The sequence below is a fragment of the Drosophila santomea genome, chromosome 3L (assembly GCF_016746245.2).
Source record: "Drosophila santomea strain STO CAGO 1482 chromosome 3L, Prin_Dsan_1.1, whole genome shotgun sequence".
Lineage (NCBI taxonomy): Eukaryota > Metazoa > Arthropoda > Insecta > Diptera > Drosophilidae > Drosophila > Drosophila santomea.
This window is the reverse complement of record NC_053018.2, coordinates 7,944,051-7,969,868: the sequence shown is the minus strand read 5'-3', so window position 1 is coordinate 7,969,868 and position 25,818 is coordinate 7,944,051. Positions and strand designations below refer to the sequence as shown.

General features: G+C 45.2%; 8 protein-coding genes across 9 annotated transcripts; 5 read left to right on the top strand and 3 right to left on the bottom strand.

The window, feature by feature from the left end:
- The first annotated feature begins 267 nt into the window (after nt 1-267).
- On the top strand, nt 268-13,109 carry LOC120449116. Its single transcript, XM_039631426.1, has 4 exons — nt 268-405; nt 11,510-11,633; nt 11,695-12,123; nt 12,242-13,109. Exons 2-4 carry the CDS (start codon nt 11,611-11,613, stop codon nt 12,759-12,761), a joined length of 972 nt encoding a protein of 323 aa, XP_039487360.1. The 5' UTR covers nt 268-405; nt 11,510-11,610; the 3' UTR covers nt 12,762-13,109.
- Nucleotides 13,110-13,334: 225 nt separating this feature from the next.
- LOC120449978 (mediator of RNA polymerase II transcription subunit 4) lies at nt 13,335-14,484 on the top strand. Of its 2 annotated transcripts, XM_039632687.2 has the most exons (3): nt 13,335-13,473; nt 13,581-13,800; nt 13,859-14,484. In XM_039632687.2, the coding sequence occupies exons 2-3, from the start codon at nt 13,621-13,623 to the stop codon at nt 14,396-14,398; spliced, it is 720 nt and encodes a 239-aa protein (XP_039488621.1). In that variant the 5' UTR covers nt 13,335-13,473; nt 13,581-13,620; the 3' UTR covers nt 14,399-14,484. The 2 variants fall into 2 exon arrangements, with proteins under 2 accessions (XP_039488621.1, XP_039488620.1); XM_039632686.1 differs by lacking the exon at nt 13,335-13,473 and having other exon boundaries at nt 13,480-13,800.
- Nucleotides 14,485-14,682: 198 nt separating this feature from the next.
- On the top strand, nt 14,683-18,335 carry LOC120448502 (cell division cycle protein 27 homolog). Its single transcript, XM_039630536.1, has 3 exons — nt 14,683-15,327; nt 15,404-15,479; nt 15,550-18,335. The coding sequence occupies exons 1-3, from the start codon at nt 15,304-15,306 to the stop codon at nt 18,165-18,167; spliced, it is 2,718 nt and encodes a 905-aa protein (XP_039486470.1). The 5' UTR covers nt 14,683-15,303; the 3' UTR covers nt 18,168-18,335.
- A 137-nt stretch (nt 18,336-18,472) lies between these two features.
- Nucleotides 18,473-19,665, bottom strand: LOC120448503 (meiotic recombination protein P22). The gene has a single exon (XM_039630537.1). It carries the CDS (start codon nt 19,596-19,598, stop codon nt 18,606-18,608), a length of 993 nt encoding a protein of 330 aa, XP_039486471.1. The 5' UTR covers nt 19,599-19,665; the 3' UTR covers nt 18,473-18,605.
- Nucleotides 19,666-20,039: 374 nt separating this feature from the next.
- On the top strand, nt 20,040-20,842 carry LOC120449486 (39S ribosomal protein L50, mitochondrial). The gene is made up of 3 exons (XM_039631963.2): nt 20,040-20,131; nt 20,187-20,296; nt 20,353-20,842. The coding sequence occupies exons 1-3, from the start codon at nt 20,102-20,104 to the stop codon at nt 20,780-20,782; spliced, it is 570 nt and encodes a 189-aa protein (XP_039487897.1). The 5' UTR covers nt 20,040-20,101; the 3' UTR covers nt 20,783-20,842.
- Nucleotides 20,843-20,852: 10 nt separating this feature from the next.
- On the bottom strand, nt 20,853-22,183 carry LOC120449485 (nuclear receptor coactivator 5). Its single transcript, XM_039631962.2, has 2 exons — nt 21,694-22,183; nt 20,853-21,634 (listed from the first exon to the last, which is right to left on the bottom strand). The coding sequence occupies exons 1-2, from the start codon at nt 22,113-22,115 to the stop codon at nt 20,941-20,943; spliced, it is 1,116 nt and encodes a 371-aa protein (XP_039487896.1). The 5' UTR covers nt 22,116-22,183; the 3' UTR covers nt 20,853-20,940.
- A 623-nt stretch (nt 22,184-22,806) lies between these two features.
- LOC120449193 (60S ribosomal protein L18) lies at nt 22,807-24,005 on the top strand. The gene is made up of 4 exons (XM_039631546.1): nt 22,807-22,879; nt 22,944-22,973; nt 23,259-23,345; nt 23,418-24,005. Exons 2-4 carry the CDS (start codon nt 22,971-22,973, stop codon nt 23,892-23,894), a joined length of 567 nt encoding a protein of 188 aa, XP_039487480.1. The 5' UTR covers nt 22,807-22,879; nt 22,944-22,970; the 3' UTR covers nt 23,895-24,005.
- On the bottom strand, nt 23,964-25,667 carry LOC120449191 (folliculin). The gene is made up of 3 exons (XM_039631545.1): nt 24,419-25,667; nt 24,216-24,318; nt 23,964-24,158 (listed from the first exon to the last, which is right to left on the bottom strand). Exons 1-3 carry the CDS (start codon nt 25,575-25,577, stop codon nt 24,038-24,040), a joined length of 1,383 nt encoding a protein of 460 aa, XP_039487479.1. The 5' UTR covers nt 25,578-25,667; the 3' UTR covers nt 23,964-24,037.
- Between the last annotated feature and the right edge of the window lie 151 nt (nt 25,668-25,818).

The following is a 25,818-nucleotide window of genomic DNA, read 5'->3' as shown; positions in this document are numbered from 1 at the left end:
ATTCGAGCCAACTTTGCGAGAAGCTGCAACGCCTTTCATTCATTCATTCATGGCAGCAGGCGATTATATCATTCCACATACATTTATGTGTTGGCTGGCATTTTGGTCAGAACTAGTAAAGGTTTTTGGCCCACACACACACACACACACACACACACGCAGACAGCGACGACGATGTCATCGCCTTTATATTTGCATTAATATTTATCTTCACCTCCATATACATTGCGAATGTTTGTTTTTTCTCGATTTTCGGTGCAGCAGCCAAGTGAAGTGTAATGAAATGTGTACAGCAGCCAAAAACTAACAACCTGTCGCACTGGCTGGCAAAAAGCGTTAACAATAAATAAGCGAAACAATACCAACAGCACGGCCAGTTCAACTGTATAACAATGAGGAGAGAAGGTAAGCCAGTTTTTGTTTTTTTTGTATTTTTATTTATTTTGTTGCCCACAACGATGCCGTGGAATACATTCCCATATCTTTAAATATACGAGATATGGCGAGGAAGTTGTGTGGATGCATAGACGAGAATACAGAGTGAGAAATCCAAGGACAGACGTCTTAAATCAATATTAGACCATCTGCATTCCATTGAGACTATAAAATCCCAATTAAGTGCAAATAAAATGCTTCGAATTTGAAGTTTCCACTCTGTAATACGATATATGTAATGTTTTCCTTTTAAAAAGAACAAAAGCTCTTGGACAACAACTACTTTTCAAACAAATTTCTAAATTATTATTAAAATTCATTTAAAATCTTTAGTATTTCATGGCTATATCCCTTTTTTCAGTGCATGCTCAACTGTGTGCTTATTTGCCAACAATTTGCTTTTTCGGCGCAGTGGAGTTGCATTTTGAGCATCTTAAGGCTGCCATCCACCTTCGGTTTCAATTTCCGCAAAACGTTGAACCGAACTCAGCTTTTGCCTTTTGCGTGGGCGGTGATTCCATTGATTACGCACCGGTTGACCCTGAAAGTGTCAGCCAAATGTTGGCTGAAGACTGACCTTATATGAGCACGATTCGCTCTTTTGTCAGTTGTGTTCACTTCGTTCAGTTTGTTCACTTTGCTCAGTTTGTTCGCCTTTCGATGGCCCAGAGTGCTTATGTCATTTGTCAACGGACCAAAAATGATACCCCGTACGGAATCCGGTGGAAATTCGAGTGAAAAGGCATTTTGGTCATTTGGCAGCAAACTGCAATCTGTGAAATTGCCTTTAGGCGACAGGGAGACCAGTACAAATGCCAATACCAAATGGATCAATGAGTGAAATTTAATGTGCTTATATGCATTTAATTTATTGCTTTCTCTTTTGAATGACAATCGTGATGGAAATGCTTTGACATAAGCCCTTACCCAACGATATTATCATAAATGGCAGAAAATGACTAGTTTTCAAAGGGCTGTTGGCTTATCTATATGGTACAGATAATATATATAAACCAGTGTGCATAACAGTACTAGCTTTTGGTTTTTGGCTTGCTGGGTGAGTTGTTCAGTTGGTGGTTTTTCATTTTTCATCTGTCTTCGGTATTATTTTTTCGTGTCTTCGCCGCTGGCGATGTTTATGCTTAAAAGCCAGCCATGCTTAGCACGCTTGCCATCCAATAAAATCCAATAAAAGTTGCACGGACAGCGGCGGCAGCTAGAAATTCAAAACCAACGCCAGCGGCCAAGTGTTTCTAGTTTTTCTCTTAGCCCCCATTTTTGGTTTTTTCCTTTTTTTTTGTTTGATGACAATGTTTTGATAATAATCATAATTTGCTGTGTCTTTTATTGTGCCGGGGTATTTTTCCTTTTTTTTCAGTTGGGGTCAACATAGAGTTGTTTTGGTCGTGATTGCGCCCAATTCGGTAACAATTAGAGTTTTGGCGATGATAAGTTTGGTAAGTTTGCAGCTGAAAAGCCAGTGCTCATGGTCAGCAGCGTAATTCGCAAGATGCAGGGAAAGTTACGTAATGCTGCGGTTGTTGCGGTTTAGCGCAGACAGGTTTTAAACGGCCAATTTGCAGCTGCACACGGTGCGTATACGTGTTAAGCGAGAAACCAGCGATTCATTGACTCCAAGCCACAGCAAATTTGACCGAAGAGGTTATATGCCCAAATATATACGTGTATACACATATGCAAAATACTCGTCAAAACACAAATCAATCTGAGCTAATCACTCTTGGCAAGTTGGTTATATAAAGTCGTGTTACTATCCGCAAATATGGAAAAAAACATACTCCCAGCTTTCGCAGTCTTTCTTATCTTTGGTGTTTGCGTGTGAATCTGAAAGACAACTGAAAACTGAACCTAAAAACCAAGCAACTATTATGCAGGTACGAATTATCCAACCAACTGCAACTTTCATCTGACATTTGAGACTGTATGCAATTGAAAATCTGCAAACCGACAGATGACTTGCTGATGATGATGTCATCATCATCACACGTAATTAATGCCTCGTGTCGCTTGCACATTCATTGCGTGCAAATTATACAAAAAAGTATCCGACACTCAGACATTCAGAGATTCAGACATTCCGCGGTTGCATTCGAGCTATATAAATCAGCGATCGACTCGCAGATCGATGCTAAGTTGAATGCTTATTGAATCAATGATGCCAACCGGTTTTGGCTCCGATTTCTGATTTCTGATTGTTGATTGTGCAGGCAGTCCGACTTTTTAGGGTATCAGTCAGCAGCAAATTATGGGTTTCATTCTCAACTCTCAACAGCTTTTCAAAGGCCATTACTGGCAGTGTTATTATTTTGTTAACAGAATATATGCATAAGTTTTAGGAATATCAACTGGTGAAATTTAATTATGCACCTTTGCATCTTTAAGTTTCTAAACATTTATTTGGAAATATAGAATTGGTCTTTCCAACAGCATATTTATAACAAATAATATGCAATTAATTTATAATTCTATGCTACTTCCTACTTGTTTTCTATGCTTCCACAAGTTGAAGCCCCAAATAAATCCTATAAATAGTCCCAGCACATTTCAGTTGGCCTGGGAAACAATTAGAAGTGGCCAAACAATAAACAATGCTCAATATGCAAAAACCTCTTCACTGCTCAATCTATAATTCAATCCGAATCGGAGGCGAATTCCAAGCCATGGCAACGTCCTCAGTTTCAACATCTAATTGAGTGAACAAGCATTTGATGAAATGTGCCCAAAAAGCAGAGAATCAAGCAATCAAGTCGCTAGGAAAAATAACGCAAAAAAGAAGCGAAATTGTTGAAAACACAAACACAGTTTTTGGGCTTCTCGAGACTCGAGTGCCTTAAGCTTTAACAATGCCAGCAAAAAGCGAGATTCTGCGATTCTGTGAGCCACACTTGACATTAAAGCATTTTCTCAGGGGCCACATACACGCCCCTACAAATCTTCGCCAAAATTATACATGTATTCCGAGCAAAGGCAAATATTATACAACATCAACGCTGGCCAAATTATAAAAGGCAACACCCCTCTCATAAATCGCTGTCTGCGTTTTGCCGCCAAAAGACCTTGACGGCCAGCCAAAATACAAAACTTTATACACAAATGTATAGACAACAAAAGGGGAAAAAAAGTCTCAAGATTGTGTTTGATATTTAGCGTAGACTCGTTAAATTCAACTAAATAGTTTATTCACTTCCATGATCCGCGGTCATCTTCATCACGAGAGTCGCGTCATCAGCGATCAAGTATTACGATAATTACGCGGCAATGTCAGGCAAACATTAGGGTATAATTAAGTCGAGTCAAGCTGCTTAAGGAAAGCCAAATGGAGTTCCTGAAAGGAGAAAAACTGCTGTTGGAATTTCCGCCATGCCGCGATATAATTGTGAAACAATGAATGTGCAAAAAAGAAAAACGGCCTAACGAGTTGCAATATTAATTAATCTCCATCCGTGTCCCGGCTGCATTAGAATACTGGTAACCGCCACCAACTGGGCATTCTCAACACCACCGATCCATAGTGATTCCGAACCATTCCGATCCAATCCAAGCCAAGCCAATCCGTTGCGATCGGAGCAGCTGCAGCCTAGCGTGGGAAACCGATGGCGATGCAAACTGGCCAAGGCGGACACTGGCGGTCCGGGATGCTAGGTGGAGTGGTGGATGGCGCTGTGGATGTGGATGTGGTTGTTGAAGTGGATATATGGCCACGATCTGGTCTTGGGAGCCTCGAGTTTGCATATGCTCATGTGTCGATTGCTGCCGCATTGGCTTATTATTGGATATTTAAGGTCTGCTTTTATTTGTTTCCACCACTTTTTCTACTTGGCCTGCTGAGTGTACTTTATTGTCAACCTGATTGTTGTGCAATGGAAATTATTGATAGTAGATTGACACAAGTACGTGCAATACCCCCTGCAAACAACCTCTTTATAGTACTTAAATTGTTTTTTTGTTTAATTATCTCCATGAGTCAGAACTGAGTTCAGAAATGAGTTCATTAAACATCATTAGGGTCATTAAAACTGTATAATATTTCAATAAAAAATGACAGAAAAAGGAAAGTTATATTGCGTACAACTAGTTTTATATATATGGTTAAACATATGGTTTATACATATGGTTTATACATATGGTTTATACATATGGTTTAAATTTATGATTTATACATATGGTTTATATATATGGTAATTGTTAAACAAGACATAATAATACAATTTGCCTTAGGTTATTTCGCCTGTATTTGCATTGCGTCACTTGTTCGCAACTCGATCCTTATGACAGTCTGTAGATCAATAGATTACAGCCGCAATGGGGTTTACGAGGTCGTAAAAGTGGCGAACTGTTTAGTTTAGTTTAGTTTAGTGTGTGTGTCTGCCTTTGATGTTCAGTCGAGGCACTTGTGCAGTTATTTGAACTATTAATGAAACCGAATTATGTGCACAGGCAGGCGGCGGCTGTCTGAAAAGAAAATGGAAATAGAAATAGAAAAGCGGCATTCGGGGGGCAGAAAGAAAAGCTGTATAACGGTGTGGCTGTGTAGCGGTGGCATGCAGTCAAAGAGATACATTTTAGGCTCCCTACTGCCTTGGCTGACTGCCCATAAATAAGGCAAACAGGTTTACCCATGGCAGCCCCCACCGAAAAAAGCCACCAAAAGCAGTGAACCACCAAACCATCGAGCCACTGGAGCCACCAAAAGCACCACCTTACACCCAAAAGCAAGAATATTTATTATGCGCATTGTTTTGGGTTTTGGGTGCCATTTAGACCGTGCGCCACAGATACGAATCCGCACGGATTCAAGAACGCAGTTAGAACCACAACGTACAGAATAGTACTGAATAGTACTGAGGTACTGAAACACCTGACGATCTCTATCTGCATCGGTTCTGGTCGGAGGCCTGGTTAATGCGCCACAACTGAGTTGGTAATACGACCACAAATCTAGACGTCTGTCAAAGCAGATCATTGTGCCTCCAATCCAAACGACACCCTAGTCTGCACTCGCGCCAAAGTGAAAATCAATTTACTCATACCATATGGCAGCTATATAGAGAGACGCTATTCCACTGGAGTGCAATAATGCCGGAAGACGACACCATTAGCCCAGAAGCCGGGGGAAAACAGCGGGCGCCCACATAACCATATTGGAAAAGTGTGCTAATGAAGTGCGAATGGCTAAGTGTGCCCTCCACTTATGGATTTGGAATACGTTGGGGTAATGAAAGGCGTGAATAGAAGTGCTCAACTACTAGATTCTCTTATTTCAATAATATTCCCCTCTTCCTCTACACAAATGTTGCTTTAAAGAGCTGTCATAAGTTTAAGTATAAACTTATCTGCCGGAAAAAATCTAGGTTGCTTTTTAAATGAGCTTCAAAGAACTACAAATCAATGAGTAATTTTTTTCAATCAACGGATTAGCTTGATCTCACAGCGAAAACAGCACGATGGTTGTTAACTTGCTCCTAAGTCCGCAAATCATCTTGGACCTTTTGTACTTTCAAGTATGCCTGCTCATGTTCTAAGCCCTTGAATCCCACCATTTGGCGGAGTTGGGTGGCCAAAGACAATCCCAACCATGGAGATTGCCCACCGACAACTGTTGCGTTTTGAGCTGAAAAAAAAACGGGGGCCATGTAGAGTCATACATATGTGGCATTCCCTATTGCAGAAAAAAAAGGGGGAAAAGCGTTGGGTTGATTGAAATTGATGTGGCAAACGTGACGCAGTCGAAAAAGGGACCTTTCAAACACCTCGCATGACCACTTCATCGTTTCTTGGCCAGCAAACCGTTGGCCAATGGCTTCATTTTTGCCCTTGCTAGTTGCCACAATTGCAGAAGCAAACTCAAGGCGTGGCTAAAATAAAAACAAAACACCCGAGCGTTGTAAACAATTTTTTGCTGTTTAAAGTGAGTTTGCAGAAAATAAAAAATAAAAAGAATCAAAGGGAAAAAATTGAAAGCAGATGGTGGTGGTGGGCGATTTGGTTGGTTTTTGGGAGGAAGTGGCCTAGCTAAGGCCGTTAAGTCAACTTTCTCCAGTCGATTGTTGGGATTTAATATTGTTTGCCTCACTCAACAGCAATGCCAATTGTAAGCTTCTTTGCGAGTCCGTTTCTGTTCAATTCTTCTTGCTCATATCGGCCATTGATTTTAATGGCTTACTTCACGCGGCGCAGCATTAAAAACAAGCAGCAATAAATGGCTTCAAAAATTAATCAAAGAAATATGGCATCTTTATCGCACTTTCATCGCCCAATGCCCAATGCCCAATGCTCGCACTTGGCCATAATTAATTTCGTTCCCTTGCCTTGTCCATTGCCGTTGCCTTCGCCTTTTGGCCAAAATGCCTGACGACGTGAGCGAGCATTTATGGCTAGAAAGTTTGCAGAAGGGGGTGTCTTAGGTTTTTCGGGCATTTCGCACGGGTTTTTTTGGCATTTGCCGCATGGCTATTGTCGTTGTCAAAATGTTTTGCCAACTGACCGCCCCATTTGAATTTTTCGGCCAACTTGTTGGATTACCATGGGTCGCTTTGAAATGGCCACAGTGAAATTACAACTACCCATTTTATGCATTGAAAGTTTTAGCCCTCTTATGTTTGCCGAACTTTGGCAGAACTTTCCCCATCTTAGCCAAGTGTGCTTTATGAATAATATAAGACATTGTATAACATTTTTAATATGTATGTATGTGCATACATACGATATGTTGGCAGTTAAAGGATGCTGCCCATCGTACAACTGAATAATTTTAAACGCTGCTCATTTTTCAAGTCTGCGCGCCCTTTTCGGAATCCGCGGCGGCCTCTTTTCTACGTTCGTTTGTGTCTTTAATAGCCGGCAGGGTTAAAAATTTAATGGAAAAACGTTTTAATAAATCAGTTAAGTGGTCGGTCTGGCCGCTTCTTTTTTCCCCCACTCTCTTTGCGGCTAATTACACGCATTAGTGTTGGCCAGTCCCACATCCCCGAGTCGTTTCTTTGGCGTGTTAACAGCCGCACCGGTGTCTCCAGCCTCAGCTCCATCTCCAGCTTCCACTTCAGTTCCATCTCCCATGGACCCGACTCCAAGCTCCACATCGTGAACTCCATATACTACGTACACACTTATATATATCTATATAGCCGCCATAGCCTCCTCGTCGCAATGTCGACCATGCAGCGCGTAATTTAGCAATTAAAAGCGATTAACGCGCGGCAGACATGGCTACTTAGTGTCTAAGATCGGCGACCAGACTACGCATTATATACGTAAATATGTATATATCAGATATATATAGTATATTCAGTAGTTCTCTACACAGCCAGTTTGAAGACCGAGCCAAATCAGCATTAAGAGTCTGACTCCCAACAATGCAATCAAATTTTATGCTGATTAACGAAAACATGCAGCCCAACTTAATAGTCGTGCGCAATTAAGCAAGGGTATTCTGCTCGAATGCATTTGAATGCTTTTGATTCGACTCCAATATTCATAAATTTCCAGCGGTATAGTCACTTTTACCCATTTAACGACTTGTGAGTTAATGTTTTATAGCTCAGCAACACCAAGCTATTTAGATTTCTGCAGTTGTAAAAGTATATTTGTTAATTATTTCTTTAAGAATTATTTGCACAATTTTCGTAATTTCCGTAATTGAAAGTCCGGATTCGAATGCATGAGGAAATACATTCACAAATTCCACAACGTTTTATTAACTAAACAAATAGGCTAAGCCCATAACAATTGCTGATTTATGGACATTAAAAGATCACGTACTGCGCAGCCGCAACCGAATCGAATGGTAATTGTACAATGCATATCGCAGAGACTCGAAATTCGCAAAATGACAAGGTAAAGTGTGTTATTATTTATTCTAGCGAATTCTGGGGGCGCAGTGGGGATTTATTTATGGGATTGCAGCTTGGTCAGCAACAACTGTGGCCAGCAACTTTTTGGCCAGGTAATGGAAACTGCCTCCCGACTCCACATCCTTCTGCCGATCATCACCAGGTTTTGGAATTTTTTTTTTTTTGTTTTTTGTGAAAGGCGAACCAATGCGGGTTGACTGTTACAGATTTGTTTCGATGGCGGCTGGCCTGCAGTTCTAGTGAATGCCAATGGCCCAGTTTTTCGGCCACATCGTCACATGGCAGGGGGAGAAAACTTTCTAAACCGCGCCCCAAACAGAAAAAAAAAACAAAAATAATATGCCGCTCTGGCCATGAAATTTGCATGCTGACCACAAGCTTTTGGTCCACTAGCAAGTTCAAGTCACTCGATCGTCCGTTCGTTCAACCTTAACGACACTTGACCACTTGACCACAACGGTGGTCAGTGCAATGGAGTGCATTTTTGTGGTCATTTCCTTGGCGATGGCGCCTCAGCTTTTTTTTCTCACCTGGGCGTTGGTGTTACACAAATTGCCGCGAATTAACTTCTCGTTTTCGTCGAGCAACTACTTCCGCTCTTAACCCATTGTTGCCCCGCTTCGGCAGCGGAAGCAGCGAAAGTGGTGAAATCCATCGAAGACAATGGTGGAGGCGGTTGAACGACAAAATGCAAATTTCTTGTAAGCTGGTCCATCTAAAATGCTTTACGAGTGATGGAGCAAAAGCATATAGTACACAGTGAGAAAAAACGTTTAGATAAGCACGCATGTTGTATATTATTTAAGTATTTCATAAAGTTCTTTTAGTGTGTGATATGTGGATATATCCCCTTATAACATATGTAAAATGCATATACATATAATATTATATATTTTTGTGCTTGCAACTAACGATGCTCTCGAGTGAGTTCTCGAGGCTTTCACGGTTTATTAAGGCTGTTTATGTGGCGTTAAATGTTAAGGCCACTCGGTGCGGCAAGGTAAATGGTAGATGGTGAATGCGGGAACAAGCACAATTTAATGGCATTCGCATTCCATTTGGACAGCGCCGCAAAAAGGAAAAGGCTTTAATATAAGTCAGGCCTAACAAAACAAACCCCAAAAACCGCATAAACAAATCAATGTGCGGAGTGGAAATCCGACGCATGGGAGTTGCAAGTCCATCTTTGATGGCCGCCAAGTGATAGAAGTGGTCAGTAGAAATCAGTTGAAATACGCGCCAGCACAAGAGGCCAAATGGAGCGGTTCAAATCCAAGTCAGTGCCATAGGGACCACACAGATGAAAGGGTCGCCCTTTCTGCTTTTTTTCCCCTTTTTTTTCCTTAAGGTTTCTGTCTCCCAAACTCCCAGAACCGCACACCCAATTCGATTTTTCATTTGACGACGTTCCCGCCCACACCATAAATGTATGCGGTGTGTGTGTGTGTGTGTATTTCTGTCCCCAGGCACAGAAATCACCGCATTGAACTTGAAAGTTGGCTCCACAAGGGAAACCAAACCAAACCGTACCGAACTGAACCGCAAGGAGACCCCCACACAGATCCACAGATCCAGATCCCAACTGACAATTGTATCGCGATTGACCGCCGGGCAGGGCACAAATGTAAATGCACTCAGAGATTGGCTTCAGCTGAAATAATAAGAAAGCTGGCCGCGAAACTCTGCGAACGGGGTCCAATTCAGTGGAGGATTGTGGGGCGGAGCAGGAGGAGCCAGCCCATCCTAGCTGGCCATCTTGCCCCGATAACGACACCCTTTAATTGGCCTAATCGAGGCAATAACTCAATTTTATCAGCTGCCATTGGCGTTAATGATATGCTGCGAAAACGTAGCTGGTAAATTATAAACTCATTCCCCAAGCAGATTCGTTAAAAATAAATATATACATATATCTGATTAGAGTTTTCCATGAGTGACACAGTCTGATTTTTCCTCAAAGCAATATGCTAATAATAAGAGGCTGGCATAATATGGGCAGAATTCTCAAACAGGTTCGTTAAAATTCTTGGCAAAAACACCTAAAAGAGAGCAGAGCCCTTGATTTCGCAATATATGGCTACTTTTGATTGACATATTCGAGTGTCATAAACAGATGTCATGTTTGGCAATGGGTTAATGATACACAGAAGAAAATCAGCTATAATAATATACCTTATTATTATATAGCTAAAATATGTTACCTGTTGATTGACATATTCGAGTGTGATAAAAATGCTGATTTATGAGCGACCGGGGTGCGTAAACAAATTCATGGGAACATCGGGCAGAGATTAAGTTGGCGATGGCCGATGGAACCAGTTTGCCCTTAACCCGCTGGCGCTCCCTTTTATCAACTGTCACCTCGGTTGGCTTGGAGTGACGCACCCAGAACCGAGCACTACGTGACCAAGTGACAAATTGCAGGCGAATGGCGGACTGCGAATGGCAAATGGTGAATGTCGAATGGCTGCGAAGGACGGGCAACTTCAATTTCTCTGCCATGAACTTGAAAGAACGAACGAATTTCTCCAACTTTGCTGAGTGCCTGCCTGCGGGTGTGTTCTTGATGGCCAGGAGTTTGAGGTATTGGGGGCGAATTTAACGGAAAAGTGCAACGAACTGGCATTGCAATCATTAAGCTGGGTGTGTCCTGTGCTCAGGCACCATAAATTGATATAAGTTATGCAAGGCGTAAGGGAAGTTTAAGGTCTGTTTTGATTGCAAAATGGAATTAATGGCATTCTCGGCATCCTCCATGGATGCCACTGCCAGCTTATCGAAATACCCTTTTGTTTATGATCCTTTGTCTCGGGTTTCAATTAACTGCTGCACTTAGATAAGCCCATTACTTCCAGTTAACACCTATTTTGAAAAACATTTTTGTCATTTATCTATCGCAGTTGCTTGAAATTTTTATGAGCCCGTTGGTGCTCTTGAGTTTTTTGTGTAATTTCAATAAATATTTAACTATTCAACTTTTGCGAGCTGCGAACACACAGAGCCATAAAACTTTACATTACGCTCGTGAAATGCAAGCAAACCAGTTACTTTATTGAATATGGATGGCTGCAGTCGACAAGTGCAGTCGAATGAAACTTTCATTGCTCTAATTAAAAGTTCTAAGCTATCCGATAAAGTGAGGCCAAAACCTAATTGCCATGAAGTCGAGCTCATCGTGTGTTTGCTTTACTTCCCCATTGCAGGCACCTCGAGGAATTGCTAGTCGGGTCCATTAGCAGTCAATCAGCCGCAGCGAAGCAGAGGCAGCAAAAGATACAGATACAGCCGGTGCAAAAGATACAGGATGCACGAGAGACAAGTGAAGAAGTGAGTAGCGGATGAACCACTTAGCGGCCAATCGGCGATAACATTTGCCATCCAATTACAGGTTGAAGGGCAGCCATTATGTGGCCACGCACGGTCGCCTCACTCCGGATCCGCCCTACGTCCACTCGAATCGCGGCTACTCCACGGACGGCGATGAGACCCACTCCCACAGGGCGCCCTCCGAACGCACCTACTCGGAGTACACGCTGACCCACGAGCGCATCTCGCCGCAGTACAATGCTTCGCGCAAGAAGCGCTCTACCTCCGCGAATGGCCACCACCACAGCCAGCACCTGCAGAGCAGCTACAGCCACAGTCAGATGGGCCTCTCCAGTTCGCCGGACAACGGAGGACCACGCTCCCTCAGCGGACCGCCGCCTACGCGCCAGCCACCGCGTGCTCCATCCGCCCTCAGCTACGACCAGGCTGGGGACGCGGGCAGCGACATCTATGTGACCAGTGCCGCCTACAAGGCGCCCTCCGAGATCAGGTGCGTTGCTCCAATGCTCTTAATGCTAACAACTCGGCTACCAGATATCCTTTTACTCTACATATTCAGTAATAAATAAGTATATACTCCATAACTAATTGACCTACATCCATTGCAGTCGCTACAGCCAGCGCCCAGTATCCCGAGGAGCTCCACGTAGTGTTTACTCGGTGGCCAGCACGGCCAAAACCGGACGCAGTGCACGCTCGACAACCCGCAGAGGCGCCAAGGTGGAGACCATGTCCGCACCGAATCCATTCTGTCCGAATGTCAAGGGCGTGTGCTGCCTGATGCTGTTGCTGAACCTGGGCCTGATCCTGGTGACGCTGGGATTCGTGATTGTGGTGCAGTTCTATGAGCCACTGTACGTGTGGATACTGGGCATTGTGTTCCTGGTCTTTGGCTTCCTCACGCTGATCGGCTGCATGATCTACTGCGTGTATGTGTTCCGGGATGCGAAGACGCCGTCGCAGGTGCGAAACGAGGATCTCTACTGGACGCGGCACTGGCAGAAGAACATCGGATACACGCCGCAGGAGATCAACTACAAGGCGGATAAATATGATGCCTACTCGGATCGCTATTCGGTCAGCAAGCTGAGTGGAAAATATTCGGATCGCGAGAGCCAGCGATACTGATAATGATACAGATACTGATACTGATACTGATTGTTATGCAGTTTATGCGGTTTGATAAAAGGGGATCCTTCAGCCGGTGAAGAGAAATATCAATAGCAACATATAAACCACTTATATCTTAACTAATTGTAAGACTATCTACTAGTTCTAAACGGTTATTAACAAGGCCCCTCAACGTACCTGCTGCAAGTTGCTTGCTGGTTTGTATGTTTTAAGTGAGAAGCTGAAGGGAGACGAGAGGATACAACAGAGTATTGTAATCTGCCATAATCAACAAGAGAGTTTTATGCTAAAATTGTAACTGCAATTGTAACACATGAGTAATAAACCAGCAAATAATACTTACTAGAGACAAGCACGGCGAATTTGTTTTTCTTTCTTTTTTTTAACTCTAATATTAAAATCAGTGTGGCAACGATTTTCGGCAAAAATTCAAAAATCATCATCAAAATTTGCAAAAAATTGTGAAAAAAATATACATTTTTTTGAAAACACAGTTCGATTGGAAATTTAATTACGAACTCAACGAGGTATGACATTCCATATTAGGAGCTATATTTTTAGTGTTCTGTTTACAATTTTCGGCAAAAATTCAAAAATCATCATCAAAAATTGCAAAAAATGTGAAAAAAATAGAATTAGTAGTCTGGCAGCATCAAATATTGCGGTATTTTTTGAACGTGGTATTAACAGGGTGCCCAAATACCATAAGGTATATTTTAAGAATCGAAAAACAGCCACATTGCGGTGTGGAAAATAAACAAATTGCAATAATTGCTTAAGGAAACGAATCAGCGCGATAATGTCGTTTCACCTCAGCACAAAAGAGCGCCTTCTGCTCCTGATCGACGACATTGAGATGATTGCCAAGGAACTGATCGAACAGGCACACCAGAAGATCTCCAGCACCGAACTGGTAGACCTGTTGGACTTGCTGGTGGCCAAGGATGAAGAATTCCGCAAAATGCTTGAATTGGCGGAGGAGCAGGCCAAAGTGGAGGAGGCGATGGACAAACTGCGCGCCAAAGTGGAGGTGCACGTAAGTGGATGTCTTGTATGCCACCAAAAATCACTTTTAAACTGGATTTTCCCATCAGGACCGTGAGATCCAGAAGCTGCAGAAGTCTCTAAAGGATGCGGAGCTCATACTGTCCACGGCCATCTTTCAGGCACGGCAGAAACTGGCCAGCATCAATCAGGCCAACAAACGACCGGTTTCCTCGGAAGAGCTCATCAAATACGCACATCGTATAAGCTCTGCCAATGCGGTCAGTGCTCCGCTCACTTGGTGCATAGGCGACCTGCGGCGTCCCTATCCAACGGACATTGAGATGCGCAACGGGCTGCTGGGAAAATCCGAGCAAAACATCAATGGCGGCCCAGTAACCCATCAAAACAGCGGCATGCCCTCGGAGCAGCAGAGAACCTTGTCCGGCAGCGCAGGAAGTGGGAGTGGCAGTGGTGCCGGCGGCGAGGTGCCCAATGCCTTCCAGAATCAATTTAACTGGAATCTTGGCGAGCTGCACATGACTATGGGCGCCTCCGGCAACACGGTAGCCCTGGAGACGCGCGCCCAGGACGATGTGGAGGTCATGTCCACGGATAGCTCCAGCTCCAGTTCAAGCGACTCGCAGTAGTTTTGGATGCACAACTATAATTAAATCTCGTATAAGCTAGTAGTAATATTTAATAAAAGCGCTCTATAAGGTAGGCTACTTCTATATATTTGTGCGTAGTTGGGATTACTTCATCAACTGATATTAAACATATAAATTTAATTGGCATTAAAAGAACTTCAAATTATTTTAGCAAATATAACTACATAGTGAAAATAGCTTATAATAACTCGCACTACCCTCATTGAAAAGACCTTGGTATTTTCGCGCTATTTCGATACGGTCTTCCACAACCACAGAAACAATCGATTGGCAGGGTCGCGTGCAATCGATACTTTGACAGCTCTCACATATTTTAGTTTTGGTTTTTCAAATAAAATGGAATGCAACGCGAATGCAGCGTGTTTCAAGTAGCTAAAATGTGGCCAAGGTTTAGTCCAGTGTCGCCGCCAATCGCAGATCAGAACCGTGTGCGTCTATAACACGAGATAAGCCCCGAAAACGATAGTAGAAAACCGACCCCCATTCGCAGTGTGTGTGTACAGAGGGCGAAGCGAAGCGAAGGCTCGACTCAAACCAATTGCAATATCAAAAAAGTGGAAGTGGAAGGTGGAGTGGAGTGGCCAGGGAGCGAGAGACACCGCCATCGCCACTTGCATCGCCGCATCCGCAATCGGGTTACATACGACACTCACATACCATACAGCACACAGACCAAACTTTTACTTTTCCAATCCGATATTGTTGGGGAAAATTTGCCACAAGAAAATATATATAAAAAGAAGCGTGCACCAGTGGCGACATGAGAATTTGTTTGATTTCTACACACTGCATGTTTGAATTATTGTAAAGCCAAGTGTCACAGTGAAGCCACAAGCACGTACATCCATAGAGCGCCCCTAGAAAGTCGCATAGACCGCCCATACATGATGATTCAAGAGCCCGTGCAGGTAAATCAATAGCTCCTCGGTCCACCTGGCCTCTAAAAAACAAAATGCTCTCCCTCTTCTTTTTCCATTCCTAAAGGCCGCCATATGGCATTGCCTGAACTACTACGACTTCAAGGATGCTGTTTTCCTGGCGGAGCGCCTGTGCTCAGAAGGTATAGGTCAAGGTCTCCTTTTGGTTGGCCGGGTACATCACTGATTTTCTTTTCCACTGTGTTCTTTCAGTGGAGAGCGACGAGACGATATTCCTGCTGGCCACCAGCTACTTCCGCTCCAATCAGGTGCACCAGGCATACTGGCTGCTCAAAGAGAAGGCACGACGCTCGCCGCAGTGCCGCTTCCTGCAGGCCAAATGCGCCTACGAGCTGAAGAAATACGCCGAAGCGGAAAGCGTTCTGATCTCGACGGGATTCGCGGACGCTAAGAACTGCGATGAACTGCAGCGGGACTTCGGGGATCTGGCCTGCTTCGCATATCAGTTAATGGCCCAGATATGCGTGAGAACCGAGCGAAATAAACTGGCCGTCAGTGCTTTAAGGCGGGCCCTCAAGCTGAACCCATTCATGTGGCACGCCTTCGCTGATCTGTGCCTGCTGGGCCAGGACACAGATGCGGCGACCATATTCCAGATCCACAGCACAGATGTGTTCAACACCTGCCAAGGCAGCAGCGCCAATGCCAATGCAATGGTGCTGTTCGGAGCCGAGCAGCAAAGTCAGCAGCATCAGGAGCGCCACTCGCTGATCACCAGCCTATGCAACTCTAACTCCAACTACATTCTGACCACGCCCGTGGATCAGCAGCAACAGAATCAGCAGCAGGTGCAGCAGATCAACCAGAATCAGAACCACAACAGCAGCCTGGTGACGCCCATCAACAATAATAATAATAACAACAATCTCAATAGCTCGATCAGCATGCTGCGCGGCGGCTTGGTGCAAAACTCCAGCATGCTGGCGATGCTGGAGGATACACCTATGGGTTATCCGCAGGACACGGCCGGTCAACAGCAGCAGCACCAGCAGCTATACGACATGAGCAGCGGCACACCATTCCGCAAGCAGTTCAAATACCTTTCGGCCATCTCACCGCCAACTCCGAGCTTCGGCATCATGCCACTGACTAGTCCCTGCACCGGCAACGATGGTTCCTTTATCGGCAACCACACGCCCGTTATGAATATTAGCTATTCGCCGATGCCGCAAATGCTGGTCGAGGTCAACCAGGAGCCAAAGATGATGGGCAAAAAGCTGAAGACACATGTGGGCGGCCTCATTAATCGCAAAGAGGGCAGCCTTAATAAACCCGCCGTCTTTACGCAAGCCGGTAACATAACGCCCCGCACCCCGAACAACAATAATGTGGGCAACAATGGCAATATGAATGTGCCGCCCAATCCGAATGCTGCAGTGCGTCGCAGTTCGCGGCTGTTTAGCAATTCGTATTCGGTGAAGGAGAACAATAAATCGCCCAACATAGCCAACAAGTTCGTGCAGCCACGTTCGCCGCCCCGCAAAACCAAGTCACGGATGACCAAGATCTGCCTGAATAACGAACTGATCGAGGAGAAGTCCCACCACCTGTCCGAGAAGCGCAAGGAGAAGGTGGAGACTATTACCTCCTCGGGAGCGAATAATAACAGCGGTGGACGCAGTGCCGCCGAGGAGGCCAAGGTTCTGTTGAACAATAGCTTAAACAACGCCCAGACGATGGCCCACCAGCTGATGGGACTCAAGAAACAGTCGGCCGATGGGCTGATGGCCCTTCTGCGTGATTTGGCTGAAGCCTATCAGCTGCTTTCGAACTTCCAGTGCAAGGCGGCCATAAAGCAGCTGGAGACGACGATACCAAAGCACCACCTGAACTCCAGCTGGGTGCAGTCGCTTATCGGACTGGCCAGGTACGAGATGCGCGAGTATGAGGCGGCGGTGGCGATATTTGAAAGCATCCACAAGGCAGAGCCATGCCGCTTGGACTACATGGAGATATACTCGTCATCCCTGTGGCATCTGCAGCGTGAGGTGGAGCTCTCTGCTCTCGCCCAGGATCTGATTAACCAGGACAAAACCAGCCCGGTGACCTGGTGTGTGTCCGGAAATTGCTTCTCCCTGCAAAAGGAGCACGAAACAGCGATCAAGTTCTTCAAGCGGGCTGTCCAAGTGGATCCAGACTTCGTCTACAGCTACACACTGCTGGGCCATGAACTCGTACTCACAGAGGAATTTGAAAAAGCGATGGACTATTTCCGGGCCGCAGTGGTTAGAGATCCACGGCATTACAACGCTTGGTACGGCATCGGCACCATATACTCCAAACAGGAGAAGTATGAGCTGGCTGAAATCCACTATGTGAAGGCACTGAAAATCAATCCGCAAAACTCGGTAATCCTCGTGCACATCGGCGCCATGCAATTCTACATGAAGAAGAAGGATCTGTCGCTGCAGACGCTAAATACAGCCGCCACGCTGGACCCGAAGAACCCGCTGACGCGATTCCATCGCGGCTCCATCTACTTTTCTTTGGGCAAGTACCAGGAGGCGCTGCGCGAACTGGAGGAGCTTAAGGAGGTCGTGCCCAAGGAGTCGGTGGTGTTCTATCTGATCGGCAAAATACACAAGACGCTCGGCAACATGGATCTGGCGCTGATGCACTTCAGCTGGGCCACCGACCTGGATCCCAAGGGTGCCAACAATCAAATCAAAGATGCCTTCGACTCCATGGCCCATCCCAGCTGCTGTCCGGCCAACACTACGGCCCTGGACGTTGATCTGGAGCCCACTTCGGAGCGTTCCGATGACTCCACGCAGGCGCAGCAGGACGGAAGCTACGACAGCGACTACTAGGGAGCTGCGCCTCCAAATTCACGCGGTTGTATATACGTTAAAGAGAAACACAGTAAACAAAGGAAAACTTAGTAACAGATACAAAAACCCAGATCGATTGCTGCTGTATTGTCGTAGAGGAAAGGAAACCAATTATGAAGTATAATAAAGTCTAGATAACGTTTAGCATTAGTAATTTAAAATATACAACAAAGTAAATGGTTTAAACAAAACTTGTGCACTCTGAAAGTCTAAGGCAAAATAACAAAAACAAACAACAAAAAAAACAACAACAATTAAATACCACTTAAAAATATACAAAAACAAACAGATACATTTTAAATGTTAACTTAAAGCAACAAGGATCTTAAGGATCCTGGACTTGGTCAATTGGAATGATCACATTAAAACTATTCAAAGTGGAAACATTTCGTATGTTCAGTTATAGGTCACTAATTTCTAAGATACTTCCAATTCCTCCACCTCTTGTTTTATCGGAAAGCCTAGGATCTGTTCGTGGGTGAGGCCCTGAGTGATTTCCAACACACTGCGCAGTCGCTCCAAGTCCACGTTCAGCATGGTGGCCAATGTGGGCAGGTGCTCCTCCAGCAAAATGTACTGACGCGGGCGCTGCATGGTCAGAATGCTGCTTATGTCCTTGGTGCCAAAGATCTCGCCAATGGAATCGGACAAGGAAATGTTCATGGAGACATCGGAGTCGAGATCCGACGGCGATTTGTTTAAGATTTCACCATGTCCTTCCGGATTTGGAATCTCATCGGCTGTAAGGCACAGATCGCGGAATTCAATAGCCGGAGCAGACAAGGAACGTCTTCGAACGGCAGAGCTTGAATCCTTTGCGGGCGGAAGTTGATGAACAAAATGTGCCGGATATTTGGCAGGCAGCTTCGATGGCGATGGTGTGTTCCCTAGATGATCGTTCGGAATACTTGATTGTAGTTTTTTGGCCTCTTTTTTAGCCGGTTGCTTTGGCTTTCGACCACGTTTTTTGGGAGTGCATTGAGTGCTCCTCCTTTGTGAATTCCTTGACGGATCTCCTTTCTGAATATTGCACTGGTTCTTTCCGGGATTCTTCACATCATCTAAACCCTTTAATTGGATAATCTTATCTGATGGCTTCAGGTGGACGATTTTATTGGAAGGTTTCAATTGGAGAACTTTAGCTGGGGATCGAAGTTTGTCCACATTCTCCACGGATCTCAGGTGCACTAACTTAGTTGCTGGCTTTTCTTGGTGCAGCAATAGTTCACTGTAATCATCCTCAGTGTTTCCAAATAATTGAGGAGAAAGGCTTTTGGGCGGAAACTTCGGCAAATCGCGGTTCTCCTTGTCGATTAGGCGCTGTGATCGCCGTAATGGCGAGTGCTGGGAACCCCCCAAAAAGGAGCAGTAGGTGGAGGCAGGACTCGGAGTGACTGTTGTCCTATCCATTTCGTTTCTACTATAGAAAAATAACGAATATGTTTTAAACTAAAATTTGATCGAATTTTACAACAAAACTAGCAGTTGGCGCGATAACCGGATTTTATCAATTGAATAACAGGACCTTGTCATCGAAAAAGCTTAGGGTTGCCATCAAGCTTATCAATGTTATAACTCTTAAATTTATGTTAATAAAAGTCTCCGCTTGAAACTGATGTAGTAACATCATACTTCTAAAATAACGTCTAATCCCAGATAGTTCGTTAAATAAAACTAATTTTTTTCAGAAAAATGATTTTAAGATAAAGGTTAATTTTAAAAGCTCTATTAATGGTGCAAAAACTTCAATACTAAATGTATGATCGTTTAATTTCGTTTATTTAACAATGGGTTAAGAGCAAAGCCATCTGGTAACGCTCATTGCAGTATTTTAGTATTACCATCTCCTTATTTATAAATAATTGGTCAGTATTAACTGCCATGCCGAAGTGTTTTTAATCTGGTCACATCCGATGGCAGCGATTTTACGTAAAACCCCAATTGTAAGTAAAAAATAATATAAATTTCAATTTAAATGAAATGAAAACGTGATTTTAGCTTGCGGAAAGCCTGCAGAGATGTTTTGCCTCCGCCGCCAAGGCCGCAAAAGCGAAGCCCGTCAAAACCGGCTCTATAACAGCTGTCGGCGAGTCCATTGCCGCTAGGGGGTAAGCACTTTTCATTTATTTACTTCGAAACCAATTTAATATTTTCTTGATTGCAGCTTCCTGCGTCCCCATAAGCCGTACTCACCACCTGCAGATGCAGCAGAGCGTATACGAACTGTAGCCGCCTCGCTTCAACTGAAATCCGATCAGTTGGGTAATCTCTCCGAGAAGTTCGAGTTCCTAAACGCGTGCTTCCAGGAGCTGCAACACGGAGTGCCCAACTCCCAAGTCCATGAACTGCGCACCATCGGCGATGTTATCGCCTTCTACGAGACAACTGTGGACACAACCGTGCCGTTGGATGCACTGAAGCGCATAGAGTTGCCGGAGAATCTGCACATCCAGTACGAGTACGTGCGCTTCCATCCCGAGACAGATACCAAATTCGACGGCAAAACGGCTTTCCCCAAGAGCTCCACCCTGGTTACGGGTCTCAAGTACCGTGGCAAGTACGAGGGACACGAAGCCAAGCGGTCATGGCCTTAGAAACAGCCAATTGTTAGTTGTTAATGTCTTACACTTATTAAACGCCTGCTACAGTTTAAAGCCCGATTTATACGTAATATTAGGTATTACTTTTACTAAATGCCAGGAATTCGTAAAACTGCGTATTAAATTACTTAATTCTACTACGTATGGAGCGTTTATAAAAACTCGGCTAAAGTCTGCCTGAGATCCGAGTTGTAAACGCTTTCCAGGGCCGCCATCACTCGATCATCAGCAAGTAGCTCCATTAGCCTCTTGTCCTCCTTTACTGCTTCGAAAGTGGGATACATGAGCTCGTTGGCGATCTCGGTCACAGCAGGCTTGTTCATGATGCTGAGAATCTTTTTCTGCAACTCGATCTCTGGATCGGGTGCTTTTAGTCTAGCCAGAGCATTGGCCTCGCCAACCTCTCGCTTCAGTTGCTCCTCGCGTTCGCCTTCGAGGTACTTTAAAATCACCTCGTACTGCGCCGCGGTCAATGGATGATTGTCTGCCAGCCTTTCCAGCAGCTCCTGCATTTGCACGGGATGTCGTCGCTGTCCCTTGTGTATGGATGGTGCAGGCGGTAAGACGACAGCGTCGCGCTGCTTTTTAAGCCTGAAATCGGTGGCAATCAGGGTGATGGCGTCCTCCAGTGGCATGTTACGATGCTCCGCGGGTACTCCGTAAAGGATGTTTACTGTGATGCTGTTGTGTTCCTCGTGTTGGGGCGTGACTAAGACCGCATACAGGCAGCCGCGTGAAGAGATGTTGGCCAGGACCTTGCCCAGCAAGACGTCCTCGTTGGGAAACAGGACATCCACCCGCAGGCTGGAATTCTTTAGCCGCTCCTCAATGTATTCTGCGTATTTGCTGCAGCGGTGACAAAGTAAATAAACATCTGAAGTCGAATTATATAGACCATAACTCACGTATTCTCGCGATTCTTGACTATAATCTCGCAATCGTTGATGAGGGGCTGACCAGCAGCCACGGACGCCGCTGACATCACAATGCCGCCCTGAACCGTGACCTGGGCTCCTTGATTTGGATTCCTTTTGACGTTCGCATTGGCCGCCTTTGATTTAATGCTGGCATTGCGTACGGTGAGGACGTTTTGTTTGAACGTGGACTTGTGCAGGGCGGAGGCGGCTTTATTGGCCAGCTCTTCCGTTTCAAACTGAACGAATCCGTAGTTTTTCTGGACCATCGAACCGAGGACCTTGCCATATGGCTGGCAAATGCTCACCAGTTCCTCGCGCGTGCAAACCGGCAGGTTGCCCAAGAAGATACGACTCTTGGCAAGCTCCGGATCCTTGGTTATGTTGTAGCCAGCGGCTCCTGGATCGGACATATTTAGTTAAAGCTCTCCGCTATTCACAAAACCGAAAAAAATAATCCTTAAATGCAAGTGTGACCAGATGGGCAAAAGAAAAACATACACACCGGTTAGGCTCAATAGTTATTTATCAGAGTTGCTCTCAGTTTTGAATTAAAAAAAATGTTACTCTGCATTTGCATTAAGATCTTTTTTTTTTTTTTTTTACTAATTAACTGTAAAAGTAATAACACTTATGGCTAATTTTACAGTCTTTTCCTAAATTTCAAATGAAATCACTGTACAACCATTTTTTTCTATTTTTATGTAGTGGACTTAATAAACATGCCGGTGTTTCCAATAGGATTTACTTACTCCAATATTAATACACTTTTTTATGCTTTTAAAGCTCATGGCAGTCTGTGAAACTTGAAAATACTTGATTGGTAAACAAGATATCAATATTTTATTGTATCCCCCTAATATTAATAAAATAAATCCATGGCCATACTGATAATGTTAAGCTCATTAGCGGCGTTGCCACACTGGACACTTATCAAATAATTGTTTTTAGGTATAATTATCTTAAAAATTCTTTAAGTGGCATGCAAGTTTTACCCATGTTATTAAATATACTAGAAATATTATTTTAAAACTTAACTCAGCGCTTTGAAAGTAATTAAAGCTTGCGCCCTAACAGCACACTGTTAAGCTAACAGCACAGTCGGATATTTTAGCGTCTTGTTTCTGCTCGGCGCAGCCACACTATTTTCTTTCTTTTGGCTTTCGTTTCCGGCGAGGTACGTGCAAGAAATTCCTGCTCCACGTTTTATGCTTAAATTAATGTCTAATTTTCCATTTTAGCGTTGATTAATACATTCAACAAAAGAAATGGTGGGTTCCCGACGGAAGTGTGCCAGTGATTCTTGCAGGAAACTTGCAAATAACCTGCAAACGCCAACGGGGCACCAGCCCACGTGCATTGCAAAGCTTCCTGGCGATGAAATGAAATAAAAACAAATTTGTGTGGGCGGCATCTAGTTTGTGAACCTAAAATACCATGAAATAAGCAGTTAAACTAAAGAATGCCATGGATATGTAGTAAACATTCGCTCGGATGCCGACCAATTGTTTTCCCGGTTCAAAACACCAGTTCTAATACGTGTGTTTCGTTTGCAGGGTATTGATATCAACCACAAGTACGATCGCAAGGTTCGCAGAACCGAGCCCAAATCCCAGGATGTGTACCTGCGCCTGCTGGTCAAGGTAAGGCTTTAGATGGCGTCGATTGCCAGTGCAATGTGGAGACTAATGCGTATTTCTCTTTGGTCCCTGCAGCTGTACCGCTTCCTGCAGCGTCGCACCAACAAGAAGTTCAACCGCATCGTCCTGAAGCGCTTGTTCATGAGCAAGATCAACCGCCCGCCGCTATCGCTGCAGCGCATCGCTCGCTTCTTCAAGGCCGCCAACCAGCCGGAGTCGACCATCGTGGTCGTCGGCACCGTCACCGACGATGCCCGCCTCCTGGTGGTGCCCAAGGTTACCGTGTGCGCTCTGCACGTCACCCAGACCGCCAGGGAGCGCATCCTGAAGGCCGGCGGTGAGGTCCTGACCTTCGATCAACTGGCTCTCCGCTCGCCCACCGGCAAGAACACGCTGCTGCTGCAGGGCAGGCGTACCGCCCGCACTGCCTGCAAGCACTTCGGCAAGGCTCCCGGTGTGCCCCACTCGCACACCCGCCCCTATGTCCGCTCCAAGGGACGCAAGTTCGAGCGTGCTCGTGGTCGTCGTTCCAGCTGTGGCTACAAGAAGTAAGCGGCTGGCTGACTGGACTGGATTCGGCATCCTTTTGGTTAAGATAATAATTTTTCACGCCTTCGCTTAAGCAGCGCGGCAATAAAGAGGTTTTATTCCAAAAGGTGAAAACGAACGTCCTTAATCTGTGCGGTATAGTTATACTAGTGAAGGTGTGTGCTCCAGTAGTTAATGATCGGCTGATCCTGCGGCTGCACGCCAAGTACCTTCTTCAGTTTGCCCTGCACGCTGGTGGATTTGGCATGGTTGAGGCAGGTCACTTTGCTGAAGCAGGAAGTTTATTCAGTTGTGGATTATCTCAGTAATTGAAGGGCCACTTACTTCTTCCACTCTTCGATGAGCACTTTGGTCTGCTTGTTCAGCACTAGTTCTGTGAAGTTTTTCTCCTCCACCGCCTTCAGAAGTTTCACCATGAGATCTGGCACTGAAATGGGAGAATCATTAACATAATTGATTCCCGTTTTCACGTAATTCCCGATTGGTTCTTATCAGTGAAAGCGGGATCTGACTACAGTAAAGCTTACATTTTCGTGGCAGCTCTCCCGGCCATTTGACCGACACCTCATGTCCGTTGACGTGCTTGTCCAGAAAATCGATCCGATATACGGAGCTACTGGCCATCGGCACGGCTATATCATTGGACACGGATATGATTTTGTACTCTGAGCTAATGGAGTGCTGATGCTGTGCGTCGATTCGCATCAGATTGTGCATGGGCTCGGGCAGGAGTTTCTTCAGGCAGACCATAAAGCGAAAGGTCTTTCTCGGATCCCCTCTTACCACAATCTTGACCCCGGTCAAGGCGCAGTAGCAGACCGTGGCAAACTCCTCCTTGCGCACGACACTCTTGAGGTGGCGCAAGGAAAAGAACTCCTCCAGATCGGGATCGTCGATGCTTTCTATCATTGGCAGAGTCGAACTGTTGTACGTGAGTCGCTGTGCGGGTGGACGGCCACTACTTTGTGGCGGTAGCCATGGAAGGTTTCCGAACGTCACGTGCTCGGTGAGGAAGCGGGATCCGGCCAGCAGGAGCCACGAAAAGTGTGAGTGCAACTGGGCGAAGATGTGCTCCTCGCCAGTGAGTTCCAGCAAAGAGCGGGAAGTGGGCATCAGGAACTGAGCGCCGGACAGACGCCTCTGCCGCTCCGAATACGTCAGCTCCTCCGTCTCCTTGGTCTTTTTGGCAGCTGCCTGCAGCTCTGATGACACCTTCTTCAAGTGCTCCGCCAGAAAGGGCTTAATGTTTAGCAGGAAGTACTTGTCCTTCATCAGCACAATGATGGAGAATAGCTGCGAGTAGCCGCGCGCCTGCAGGTCGCTGACGCGGAACGTGTGACTCAGGATGTGACCTCTGGCCGAGTCCCCGAAAAACACGAACTCGCCATCCTTGCTGGCGTCCGTACCATTGCTCAGACTGAGGACCGCCGCCTGCTTGACCAGACTGGCCACTTCCGGCAGCACAGCCACCTTGGTGCTGACGAATGTGGCCCCGCTCTCAGTGTCCCTGCTGTAAATCGCATTGTTATTCTTGCTAATGGAGTAGTTGCAGGCGGAGCACGTCTTCTGGGTCTGCTGATCCAGCGACAGGTCCTCCAGCTTGGTGTCCCGCAGTGTCTGGGTGCAGAAGATGGCGCAGGGACCGTGCGCCTCGCAGAAGTGGCACAGCGCTATCACGGCGTTCATCGCTGCTCTGTAGTTTCTATTTTTTTTCCTGGTTATGTTATTGTTTATTTTATTCGTTAATTACGCTAGAGTGACCAGGTGCGCGCAATCAGTGAAATACTTGGAAGTGCAAAAATAACATAGAAAACATCGCAACGATTCTTAAGCGATATTTTAAATTGGGCGGGAATATTTAATTCATTTTTTTAAATTAAATATATCAGAAAATTTGTTATGCTTTACTCAAACACACAAAAAAGTT

Bases quoted from the DNA above. Each gene is read 5' to 3' on its own strand.
- LOC120449486 (XM_039631963.2), top strand. From the start codon at position 20,102: ATGGCAGCGATTTTACGTAAAACCCCAATT. The intron at 20,132-20,186 runs GTAAGTAAAAAA...ACGTGATTTTAG, and splicing joins TTTTACGTAAAACCCCAATT to CTTGCGGAAAGCCTGCAGAG. The intron at 20,297-20,352 runs GTAAGCACTTTT...TCTTGATTGCAG, and splicing joins GAGTCCATTGCCGCTAGGGG to CTTCCTGCGTCCCCATAAGC.
- LOC120449193 (XM_039631546.1), top strand. The intron at 23,346-23,417 runs GTAAGGCTTTAG...TGGTCCCTGCAG, and splicing joins ACCTGCGCCTGCTGGTCAAG to CTGTACCGCTTCCTGCAGCG.
- LOC120449191 (XM_039631545.1), bottom strand. From the start codon at position 25,577: ATGAACGCCGTGATAGCGCTGTGCCACTTCTGCGAGGCGCACGGTCCC. The intron at 24,319-24,418 runs GTAAGCTTTACT...CTCCCATTTCAG, and splicing joins GGGAGAGCTGCCACGAAAAT to TGCCAGATCTCATGGTGAAA. The intron at 24,159-24,215 runs GTAAGTGGCCCT...TTCCTGCTTCAG, and splicing joins CTCATCGAAGAGTGGAAGAA to CAAAGTGACCTGCCTCAACC.
- LOC120448502 (XM_039630536.1), top strand. From the start codon at position 15,304: ATGATGATTCAAGAGCCCGTGCAG. The intron at 15,328-15,403 runs GTAAATCAATAG...CCATTCCTAAAG, and splicing joins TGATTCAAGAGCCCGTGCAG to GCCGCCATATGGCATTGCCT. The intron at 15,480-15,549 runs GTATAGGTCAAG...GTGTTCTTTCAG, and splicing joins GGAGCGCCTGTGCTCAGAAG to TGGAGAGCGACGAGACGATA.
- LOC120448503 (XM_039630537.1), bottom strand. From the start codon at position 19,598: ATGGATAGGACAACAGTCACTCCGAGTCCTGCCTCCACCTACTGCTCC.
- LOC120449116 (XM_039631426.1), top strand. From the start codon at position 11,611: ATGCACGAGAGACAAGTGAAGAA. The intron at 11,634-11,694 runs GTGAGTAGCGGA...ATCCAATTACAG, and splicing joins CACGAGAGACAAGTGAAGAA to GTTGAAGGGCAGCCATTATG. The intron at 12,124-12,241 runs GTGCGTTGCTCC...CATCCATTGCAG, and splicing joins AAGGCGCCCTCCGAGATCAG to TCGCTACAGCCAGCGCCCAG.
- LOC120449485 (XM_039631962.2), bottom strand. From the start codon at position 22,115: ATGTCCGATCCAGGAGCCGCTGGCTACAACATAACCAAGGATCCGGAG. The intron at 21,635-21,693 runs GTGAGTTATGGT...TCACCGCTGCAG, and splicing joins GTCAAGAATCGCGAGAATAC to CAAATACGCAGAATACATTG.
- LOC120449978 (XM_039632686.1), top strand. From the start codon at position 13,564: ATGTCGTTTCACCTCAGCACAAAAGAGCGCCTTCTGCTCCTGATCGAC. The intron at 13,801-13,858 runs GTAAGTGGATGT...TTTTCCCATCAG, and splicing joins GCGCCAAAGTGGAGGTGCAC to GACCGTGAGATCCAGAAGCT.